Source organism: Theileria parva, chromosome 1 (genome assembly GCF_000165365.1).
Source record: "Theileria parva strain Muguga chromosome 1, complete sequence, whole genome shotgun sequence".
Taxonomy (NCBI): Eukaryota; Apicomplexa; class Aconoidasida; order Piroplasmida; family Theileriidae; genus Theileria; species Theileria parva.
This window is the reverse complement of record NC_007344.1, coordinates 316378-327799: the sequence shown is the minus strand read 5'-3', so window position 1 is coordinate 327799 and position 11422 is coordinate 316378. Positions and strand designations below refer to the sequence as shown.

At 34.2% G+C, this 11422-nt stretch overlaps 4 protein-coding genes across 4 annotated transcripts; 3 read left to right on the top strand and 1 right to left on the bottom strand.

The window, feature by feature from the left end:
* Window positions 1-132: 132 nt before the first annotated feature.
* Window positions 133-2248, top strand: RSPH10B2 (MORN repeat family protein; the record flags this gene model as incomplete). Its single annotated transcript, XM_760592.2, has 6 exons — window positions 133-708; window positions 869-1159; window positions 1318-1414; window positions 1500-1678; window positions 1826-1894; window positions 2025-2248. The coding sequence occupies exons 1-6, from the start codon at window positions 420-422 to the stop codon at window positions 2246-2248; spliced, it is 1149 nt and encodes a 382-aa protein (XP_765685.2). The 5' UTR covers window positions 133-419.
* Window positions 2249-2391: 143 nt separating this feature from the next.
* TpMuguga_01g00157 (ARID/BRIGHT DNA binding domain protein) lies at window positions 2392-5112 on the bottom strand (the record flags this gene model as incomplete). The annotated part of the gene is made up of 2 exons (XM_760591.1): window positions 2392-4609; window positions 4745-5112. The coding sequence occupies 2 exons, from the start codon at window positions 5110-5112 to the stop codon at window positions 2392-2394; spliced, it is 2586 nt and encodes an 861-aa protein (XP_765684.1).
* Window positions 5113-5786: 674 nt separating this feature from the next.
* TpMuguga_01g00156 (UBX domain protein) lies at window positions 5787-7495 on the top strand. Its single transcript, XM_760590.2, has 3 exons — window positions 5787-6403; window positions 6505-6618; window positions 6736-7495. Exons 1-3 carry the CDS (start codon window positions 6218-6220, stop codon window positions 7456-7458), a joined length of 1023 nt encoding a protein of 340 aa, XP_765683.1. The 5' UTR covers window positions 5787-6217; the 3' UTR covers window positions 7459-7495.
* Window positions 7496-7684: 189 nt separating this feature from the next.
* UVH6 (DNA repair helicase (rad3) family protein) lies at window positions 7685-11167 on the top strand (the record flags this gene model as incomplete). Its single annotated transcript, XM_061304931.1, has 7 exons — window positions 7685-7922; window positions 8135-8461; window positions 8493-8588; window positions 8710-8934; window positions 9117-9798; window positions 9866-10703; window positions 10814-11167. Exons 1-7 carry the CDS (start codon window positions 7781-7783, stop codon window positions 11165-11167), a joined length of 2664 nt encoding a protein of 887 aa, XP_061161509.1. The 5' UTR covers window positions 7685-7780.
* Between the last annotated feature and the right edge of the window lie 255 nt (window positions 11168-11422).

The following is an 11422-nucleotide window of genomic DNA, read 5'->3' as shown; positions in this document are numbered from 1 at the left end:
TATTTTTTAAAATTTAAACAAAATCTTAAAGCCCTAAAAAGAAGTTCATTTCAGATTCCATAAATTTTCTACGAATTTGGAAATTTTGTACACATGTGTAAACTTTAATTTTTTACCAATTTCAATTCTTAGATTCTTTCCCCTTGATCCTTTTTACTTTAGTTTTTTACATAATATTTAATTTTTAATAAATATCCGATATTTTCTAATATCTCCAAGTGTTTAATTACCCCAAAATTAAATACAAATTTAAGAAAACATCATCTATTTATATGTAAATTAGATATAAATACATCCAAAATAACAATTATAAAGGATAAATTAAACCCTAACCAACTACTGATTTAGTGTAACTAACCACTAATTGACTGTTTTAAGGGTACGGTATATTTAAAAGTGTGTAAAAAGAGTGTTAGAGTATGGCATCGGTAAAATCTAAAGCGAGTGATATCACCTTTGTGAGTGATCAGAGTACATCTTCGGCTAAGAACACTTACGCTGGACAGGTTTTTGACGGGTTATTTCACGGTTCTGGAACGTTTTACTACAACGATTTTGAACGTTATGAAGGTGACTTTGTTCTCGGGAAGCGTGAAGGACGCGGTAAATTTTACTACGCAGACGGCTCAGTTTATGAAGGCGAATGGCTCAATGATAAAATAAATGGTCACGGGATTGCTTATTTCTCATCCGGAAACTATTATGAAGGTATCACACAGTTACAACCGACCAATTCTTACCTATAACAACTTGGATACTTAGTCTTACAATTATTTTAGCCATAATCAGTTTTTATATTTACTATTTATTGTAACTAATTTTATATCCCAGTATATAGTATAGCCGAATAAACTTATAATGATCATAGGTAACTGGGAGAATGGACGTATAAATGGATATGGAACCTTGAAGTATGCAAATGGTGATGTATATGAGGGCGACTGGTTAGAGGGTGCAATGCATGGCCACGGTACTTACCAGTACAGTGAAGGTGACGTTTACGTCGGCCAGTGGAGGCAAGACAAACGTCATGGAAAGGGAACTATAACTTACGTTGACAAACTTGGAAACCCTTGCGAAAAGTATGAAGGAGATTGGGTCGACAATATTATGAATGGAAAAGGAATGTACAAATATGCCGATGGAAGTTATTACGATGGTATTGTTTTACACATAATTGATTCCCAACACAACTTACCTAGTCTTACAGTTATTATGCTATTTAAAAAGTTGCCTATTATTACGATCTTACATTAGTATACTTAGTTATTATATAGTTAATAATTTAATAATTTAACTGGGATGTAAAATGCGTAGGTGATTGGTATAATGGAAAGATGCACGGCACTGGGAAATATGTTTATGCTGATGGTAACAAATATGAGGGTGAATGGGTTGAAGACACTAAACAGGGGTATTTTTTACCACTATTAACACTTGCTTAAGCCAGTTCTATATTATTTATGTATAATTGTGGATAATTCTAAATATGTCTATAGATTTGGAATATTGAGTTATGCCAATGGTGAGAAATATGAGGGGTTTTGGCAGAATGACAAGTGCCATGGTTCCGGTATATTATTTTATGCCACCAATGATAAATATAATGGTGAATGGGTTAATGGTAGAAAACACGGCCCTGGTGAAATTATATACGTTAATGGAGATCGCTTTAGAGGTATTACATTACCGTGCCTACTACTCCCTCAGAGACTAGTTACTCAGTTATTTATGCCCTCCGTGGAGCTTTGTATTACCTTTTAAAATAATTATATACTATTACTTTAAACCCTATCTATTAATAACTGGTTAATATTTTTAATAGGTAATTGGGAAGATGACCATGCAAATGGCAATGGAATTTACGAATATTCCAACGGTAATCGCTATGAAGGTTTGTCATACTACCTATATATCTATTTCATTCTACACCGATAATAATATATTTAATACTACGCATACTAAGACCAACAATAACAACACAACTAAACATAATATGATAATAGTGTTAAAAATATGATTAGGTGATTGGGTAATGGATAAGAGGCATGGAACTGGCACATTTTTTTGTAAGCAGGATGCTTCAACTTATCGGGGCGGGTTTGTCAATGGAAAGAAGGAAGGTTATGGGACTCTTACGCTTGGCTGTGGACATATTGTACATGGAATCTGGCACTATGGCTCACTCGTCTCTATTGACAATTTCGAAATCTCACCCACTTCACCATGGAATAATCCCGATCTTTAATCTGTTCATTCTATTACTACATTACAATATCATTTGCCATTAATACAATTTCAGATGTATTTTGAGTTAATTAGTTAATTAGATAATATACACTATAGTATTATTATTAGGTATTTGGGAAATAGGGTATAGATTTTAAGAGATTAGAGAATTTGTTTAAAATGTGTAATGTGATAGTTGGTATTGCTGCAGTTGAGTGTAAAGTGACTACATTTGGACAATAACTTGTGAATTAAGCTCCACAGTGACTTTGAATGCTCTTTAAAAGCGCATTCCAGCAATTTTTCGTAATTCTTCTCCAGCATTTCGGAACAAAATGAATATTCCAACAACTTCTCTATACATTTACATATTATCTCATTCATTTCATTCTCATCCACATCCACATCATTCATTTTATCTTTATCCTTATTGGTATTATTAGCCTTATTATTATCATTATCGTTAGTATTATCTAGTATTGGTAATGTCGCAGATTGATTGGCGAATATGCCAAAAACAGTTTTATAATAAAATTGTAAAAATGAAATTGAATCTTCTAATGTAAGTTGTTCATTTTCCCGAACACCTTCATTATTCTCCACACAATTACCCTCACCCACATCAACCGACTTTTTTCCATTCGCATCAGACGAATTATTTCCAATAGTACCCACTACAGAGTCATCGCCTTCAGGAGTATTTCCATCATTTTCCTCACTTTTTACTGAGCATTCCATATTGACGTTAACATCAGCTTTGTTATCCATTCCATCACGGTTTGTACTGATATTAGTGGCGCCAGTGTTAGTATGATTACTCGTGTTATTGCTAGCATTAGTGGTGGTATTGGTATTATCTGGGTTATTGAAAACACATTTCATATTCTCATCTCTACTCCTTTTTCTTCTCTTAAAAATGGAATCATAGTTGTCCCCAGACACTCGATTATCACTCTTAACACCATTACTACTATTAACACAATTACTAGTGTTAGCACTGTTACTACTGTTAACTGCACTGCCAGTGTTAACAGTGGTATGGGTGGGGTTGACGAGGTTGTGTATGAAACATTGTAGGACAAATTGTATGTTATTATGCATGTGATGATTTGAGAAGTGAAAGTAAGTGTGAATTGTGAGTAAAAGTTCAAAAATTTCCTTCTTCAGTGAGTTAGAAAGAGCCTCAGACTTGAGGATCCGAACTGACAAGGTGTACAAATCCACTATTGTCTTTAGGGAAAATTTACTCTTCAACTTCTTACACAACTCATTGCACCCTTTCATAAACACTTGTAGACTTTCCAATACATGCTCATTTACCACTTCCGTTGCACCATCACTAGTATTACCAACTGTGTTACATGTGCCAATCACTGCACTACCCGCACCACTACTATTAATATTATTGATGAGAGATGATAAGACTTGATTAATGAAGAGGTGTAATAGATCAAATTGCCATTGAGATGTTGAGATGATTATTAAATATTTTATCAAAAGTAATATACTGTTCAATGTATCTGACAATCTCAAAATATCACTTTCGGAATACATATCCAAAACATTAACCCGATTCTTATTACTGGTGAATAGCTTAAAAAGAGTAATAGTAGAGTGTTGCAACGAGTTTAGACAAACTGTGGCCTGGTCATATAGTGTTAATTTATCATTGATTCCGTTATCAATAGTATCACCTGTTGACGAATCTTCGTAGTTAATGAACGAATTTCTCACTATCAATATTAGTATATTATTTACTGTGATGATAATTTTTATGTTTGACTCAGTTTGTTGTGATTTAGTGAGTTCGCTAGTGTACTGGAAGTTGATGAGTGACAGAGTACTAATGAGGTTGGGAATATCTGGCAAATTACTTATTATTAGAGTTTTCAAGAGTATCTTAAGACTATACTCTAATTCTATTCTACCAATTATATACTTTGATAATTCATATATTATGTCATACACCAAATCCTCATCTTCCTCACTCTCACTGTCGTTTGATTCCTCCACTATACTATACTCATTACCCACTTTAGTTTGAGATTCATATGTTAATGGAGCATTATTTTCATATATTGACAGTTTCCATTGTTCATCACTTACGCTGTTTACAGGGTTAATGTCAACGCTGTTAACACTATTATTACTATCAAGTGTGTTGGTGGTATTATGGAATGTGTTAACAGTGTTATGGGTGTTTGGAGTACTATTAGTGTCAGTATTCTTGGTGTTTGGAGTAGTATGGGCAGTGGTATTAGTGTCAGTACTGTGAGTATTAGGAGTGCCAGTAGTGTGATGGATGCTGCTTTTTTGTTGGTTTAGAAAATGATTGGCCATCCAAACGACATTTTTATATGATATTCCATTCTCATCATCACTAAAATATTATGATTTCTATGCTAATACTCATACTACTGTACATATGCTATATACCTACACACACCATACCAACACTGTATATAATATACTAAAGCGTAATATAATAATAAAAGGTATATGGCATAAGAGTTACCTATTAGAAATTGTATTGATATATTCAGATGAAGAGGATGAATTGGTGGCTTCATCATATTTGGTTACATGAGTGGCAGAGTAGTTTGGATAATTGAAGTTGAAAAAAAGATCACAAAAGTAACGAGAGGCCTTTTGAGCCTCGTCGGGTGGTACGGAGTCAGATGGGTTTAAAACACCGATCTCGGAACAGATCTCCCTCCAATGTGTGATGATCATAGACTCAGTTAAGTTTCCAAAACGTCTAATACATTTGTAGAAACGGAACAAGTCAAGCTTGGCTCCAAATAGGTTAGTTTGAGACAACTCCAAATACTTCTCAGGACCATGAAAATTCTTTAGATTTTCATAAAATTCTTCTTCGTCCATTTGGATTTTCGTCTTGATCTTTACTCTTTCACTTTATTTTCATAGTTTAGAGCGTTTTTGGGTTACTGGCTACTATTTCACAGAATTCCCAGATAATCTGTGATTATCGTCATATAATATAGTATTATAATTTATAATTATTATATTATAATTTTATAATATAATTTTCCAAAAGACTTAATATTAAAATTTGTGATGGTTCTACACATTTAGAAATACACACGAAACAACAAGGGCGCTAACTGGACACGTGAATAGATGGAGAGTAAAACTAATTAAAAAAATAGTTAATTTAATGAATTAAAGTGGGTAGGAGAAAAAATGAAGTGAAAATTCCTAGGCAGGTGACGACAGAAAGTAGTGAACCATTCCCAAAACTGAAAAGGGAAAGTCATGAACGAATAGTAACAAATGTTAAAAATTAAAATTAAAACACACTTTATTAAGTGAGGAATCCAGCGTTTTGGAAAAGTTTAAACTCTAAAACAAAATTCAGAAATAAGGCCTGTGAAAATGTGTTAAAACCCAAATAACAAAATATTACACACTAAAAACCCATTTCTAAAAATTAAAATAACAAAATTTTAAAATTTGATAAAAGTAATTAAAATTTTAAAAAAAGTTCTCGAAGATTCCTACACTACAATTTATTTCGTTACTCATTAAATTTAACCACTTATCGCTAATTTTTACCTTTTAACTCCCTATCCATACTTAAATTACACCTTTCCCATCCCTTTTTATTATCAATTTCTCCCCTTTAACCCTTTGTTAACACCTTTTAATCCTTTCTTATTTTTTATGACACTTCCAATTTTTCGCTTCTGAATAATTTTTACCACTTTTAAATTGAGCTTTATTTTTCAAATTTTTTTATAATTCTTTCTTATTTTTAATCATTTTGCAATAATTTATTATTTTTGACCATTTTTTCAGAGTTTTCCAGTCATTTCGATTCATGTCGTTTCCACATGGAGTTACCTTCTTCTTGATGAATTAGTATTAAACTTATGATTTAATGTTAAACTTATGATTTGGTGTCAAATTGATGGGTTAGTGTCAAAGTTAGGAAAAGTGATGAATTAGTGTAATGTGATGAATTGAGATGTTTTTGTATGATATATTTTCGAATTTCATAAACTTTGTGCTGGTGCCGATTTATGAAGCCCTTTTGGCAATGTTCAGAAGGGTGTCGTCCCTCCTAACCCTCACACCAACTCACTTAATTGAAGAATACGAGTCGAAATATGGCTCAATACACCCTAAAATATTCCTCGGAAGTTTTGAAGAAGTTACTCACTACTATTACTTATATTCAACTTATAATAATATATAGTTATTATATCGGATATAGTTATTATATTATTATATACCGAGTATAATCATATATAGGCTAGAAGAGTTTCATTACATTCCGGGAAGATGATTGTACTATATATTCATTCAGAATTTAATGATCACGTTTGCCGTAATCTTTTCACCAACCAACTCATTATCGAAGTCATTGTATCTCCTTACTCTATTTACTCCAGTTATATACCCGTAACTATTCCTATAATACTATTGTACTATACCGTGTAATTAATACTATATATAATAATAAGGGTATTGAAAAATATTCAGGATACGAATTATATATTTTATATGGAATATTATAAGGGTGCGAGCATGAGGAAGATGATGGATTTGGTAAACTGTATGACAGTACCCCATCTTTCAGTACTTTCATTCCAAGGTTTGAATCGGTGTACAGTGGTAAACAGACTTGAGGGGAGTGTGGAACATGATGCACTTGTTTCGATGCTTCTGGGCTCAGTGGAGTACCAGCCACCGCCAGAAAGAGCCGAGAGTTCTCGAGAAGTTATCAGAGAACAGGATGAAGAATTCAGACGGGCAGTTGAAATCGATTCAGTGAAGTTCAAAGAACGAGATATAAAGAGGAGAGACGAGGCGCAGCGGAGAAGGACCCAGGAGCTAATCAAAAGGCAGAAGAAAGAGGAAAGGGAAAAAATTTTAGAGCACAGAAAAGAACTTGCAAAAGTGTATACAAATGTGTTTGACAAATTTGAGCGTAAGGAAGTTAAGATACGAGTCAGATTACCAAATGGGAATAGAATTGAGGGCGAATTCGCCAAAAACGACAAGGTAGAAAAAATCTACGAATGGGTTGAAGCCTCCCAATTCCTTGAAAATAAAAACTATAAAATCCCCTATAACTTCAACCTCTCTATTCCTTACCCATCAACCACACTCTCTGATAGAAATGTAACACTCGAAAATGCCAATCTGGTTCCCTCATCCTCTCTACTTCTCACTTCACTAGATGACACCTCCGACGAAGATTAAATCGCAATTTTTCAAATCAATTTTTTACATCCATGTTTCCTTCTATTTATGGATCTAACTATTCACGAGATTGAACACATTTTATCTTAATTTATTACGATTTACGGATAAATTAAAGTATACTATTGCTTGAATGTGTTGAATAAAAATATATATCAAGTATCTATTCTGTTTATAGTGTAATGGGACGGTGATGAAGAGTGTAGGAATAAAATGAAAATAATGTAAAATATTAAAAATGTTGATAATTTAAAATCCTTTTTGTAAAATAAATAAATGATGATTTTTTCCTGTAAAATATTTCCAAATTCTCTGTAGAATCATGGTTCGGTTCTGGATTGACGGAATTGAGGTTTTTTTTCCTTACCCGAAAATTTACCCGGAGCAAATCGCATATATGAAAAGCCTCAAAACTGCTCTAGATTCCAAGGGCCACGCTGTACTTGAAATGCCAACCGGAACAGGTTTTCTTCACATTCACCTTTCCTTTTATTACACATCTATCCCACTTTTACACATTTTTACTCTTATTTCCATCTAATCTAACTAATTATTATCGTATTTACCTTATTTAACCTTATTCTAATTAGTTAACCAAGTTTATAACACATATTTCTGCAATAGTGTAATAATAATAGTATGTAGTCTTATATATATGAGTGTAATGTTATAATAGGTAAAACGGTGGCATTATTTAGTTTTGTATCGAGTTATCAACTTGCAAGGCCGGAATTGGGTAAGCTCGTGTATTGTACCCGTACAATCCATGAGATGGAAAAGGCACTTCTTGAGCTCAGCGAAGTCATTTCATATCGCAATTCACAGTTAAATATACATCACTCCTCCTCTTATGGTGGATCTTCCTCTTACAAAACCAATACAAATGAGAATCCAAACTCCAAAGATATAAATTCAGTTAAAAATATAAACTCGGTTAAGGAAGTGAAAGAAGAAAAAAAGGTGAAGGTTAAGATGGAATTGGATGTAGATGGACCAAAAAATGGTAAAATTTTCGACCTTAAAAGTTGTTTTAGATTATTTTTTGGCAGTAGGGCTTTGTTCACGACGTAATCTGTGTATCCATCCTGAGGTTTCTTCACACGCCGATCGCACAAAAATAGATGAAAAATGTACATTACACTTGATTACACCAGTTATATACTACTATTAAGTAGTTACTAACGATGCATAGTATTGCTAGATTTTTAGAACCATTATACCATATATATTGATGATAATAGTATTTGATAGGTTGTGATTTAACATCCGTATGGCGTAGAATGCAGTTTGAGGATTTGGAGGATAAGAAGAGGAATGAATATACATTGGACTACGAGGGGTCAAGGCCTATTAGAAGAAGACCAAGCGCCTCCGCAGTTCAAGAAATACCTGATATTGAGGAGTTTAACTCTATGGGACTATGCGGATATTATGAAACCATGGAACGTATCTGGAACCCAACATTTATCCCTTCAGGTATTGAGCTTCATACAGACCCATCCTGCTACAACTCATTCTATCTAACCCTTCACTCTATCTAATCTCTCATTTAGTCCCTCCAACCACTTTACATCCTCATTTATATAATATTTTAATATTTAAGTTCTAAGATTAAATTTAGTTATATAGTTGTAAGTTAGTATGAGTAAATGGTGTAGGCGTATATACTTTGGAGGGTTTGAAGGAATATTGCTTGAAGTATAAGGACTCTAGGACTGGCCGTGCTTCACCGATTTGTCCGTATTTCGCAGCCCGACGTGCAATTGACAACGCTAACATTGTTGTATTGAACTATCAGTACCTGATAGACCCGAAAGTGTCTGATGCAGTGTTTTATCACCTGTGCACTGAGAATTATTTAAAGGAAAAGCGAGAAGACAAGGATAGTAAGCCTAAGTTACCCATCGTGGTTGTCTTTGATGAGGCTCATAACATAGACAATGTTTGTATTGAGGCTCTAAGCGTAGAACTCAGTACTGAGACTCTCGATAACGCCTACTCAGACCTCTCACGCCTCGAAGATAACGTTAGGGAACTTAGACTACGAGATCAAGAACTACTACTAGAGGAGTACAGGCGACTGGTAGAGACCACAGACTTTGGCTCTATTGACATTGAAGGTTACATGAACCCAGTACTCAGACAAGATATTGTTGACCGTGCAATCCCAGGCTCCATCCGTAAAGCTGAACATTTCATTTCATTCCTCAAGGTCGTTATTGGATACTTGAAAAAGTATATCAAAGTTAAGGAAGCCAAATCCGAAGGACCACTCATGTTTCTATACAGGTTTGAATCCCAATGTAAATTTAAACATTTACATAATTTACACACTATTAAGTTATTATTTAAGTAATTTTATTTATATTAAGAGTTTAGTGATAGTTATTGTGTATATTCCTTATAGGTTTGAGCATGAAACTGGGATTAATTCGGACGTTATGGAACACACTTATAATAGAATGAAGTCATTGTTAAACACACTGAAGATGACAGCTGTTGGCGATTTAACTTCGTTGCATCTAGTTGTTGACTTTTGTACACTAGTTGGCACTTATTACAATGGATTCATAGTAATAGTTGATCCATTCCCTAAAGCAACTTCATATGATCCCTTGTTACAATTCTCTTGTCTTGACGCCTCAATTGCCATGAAGTCCGTAATTGATAACTTCCAGTCTGTTATTTTAACCTCCGGCACTATCTCACCGCTTGAATTTTACCCCAAAATACTAAATTTCACCCCAGTTCTGATGCAATCGCTCCCAATGTCACTGGATAGAGACTGCCTGTGTCCCATTATCGTTTCGAAGGGGGCTAACCAGGTCCACATGTCAACCAAGTTCGATCTCAGGACCGACATTACAGTTCTACGTAACTATGGTTCCCTGGTAATTGACCTTTGTAAGCACATTCCGGATGGCGTTGTATGCTTTTTCCCAAGTTACGCATATATGGAGCTGATTCTTTCTCACTGGTATGAAACGGGCATACTTGCCTCTATAATGGAGCATAAGCTGGTCTTCATGGAAACAAAAGACTCTGTCACGACGACACTCGCACTTTATAACTACCGGAGAGCTTGTGACGTGGGACGCGGCGCCTTATTCCTTTCAATTTGCAGAGGCAAAGTAGCTGAAGGGATTGATTTTAACAGCCATTATGGACGCTGTGTAATTCTCGTCGGGATCCCATTCCAATACACTCTTTCCAAAGTTCTCAAGGCGCGCCTCGACTTCATGAGAGTATTCCGAATATATTTTTATCCTAATTATTTATATATTATTTTTATTAACTATATTTTTAGTAAATATTTATTTTTTCATAATAATATTTATGTTATAATATTTTCCAGTGTAACTACGGCATATTGGAGAATGAATTTATAACATTTGACGCAATAAGGCAGTCTGCTCAGTGTGTCGGTAGAGTTATAAGAAATAAGGCAGATTTTGGATTGATGGTGTTTGCTGATGCCCGGTATACGAGGATTGACAAGAAATCCAAACTACCTCCGTGGATACTCAAAAACATGGATCCCTCAAACTTGTTTCTAACCACGGAAACCGCAGTATCAGTGGCCAAAGCGTTTTTTAGGAACATGTCACAAGAGTACGTCCCCAGTAAACACACCAGGATGGGCCAAGAAATACTGAATGATGAACAAAGGTGCTGGGCCACTGTCCAAAGGGTTTTAAATCTCAAGTAATTATTCTACTAATATACACCATATATAGTATATTAGTATATTAAGAGTTTATTCCTAGTTATTTTTAGAGTTTGATTTCAAATTTAAGTACTTGTGATAGTGTTTGGTGACTGTTGTGTAAATGGATTCACAGGCGCTTGAGGGCTTTTGGTGAAAGGAGTATTTAAATTCATAAGATACAAAGAAATATGGAGACTTATATGATTATTACAACAAAGCATCAAGAAGTTGAAAGTTTAACTTAATATTATATGA

What these genes read in the sequence shown, in the direction of transcription:
- TpMuguga_01g00156 (XM_760590.2), top strand. Translation starts at nt 6,218, where the DNA reads ATGTTTTTGTATGATATATTTTCGAATTTCATAAACTTTGTGCTGGTG. An exon ending in TCCTCGGAAGTTTTGAAGAA is followed by an intron (nt 6,404 to 6,504) that starts GTTACTCACTAC and finishes AATCATATATAG; the next exon opens with GCTAGAAGAGTTTCATTACA. An exon ending in AACTCATTATCGAAGTCATT is followed by an intron (nt 6,619 to 6,735) that starts GTATCTCCTTAC and finishes AAAAATATTCAG; the next exon opens with GATACGAATTATATATTTTA.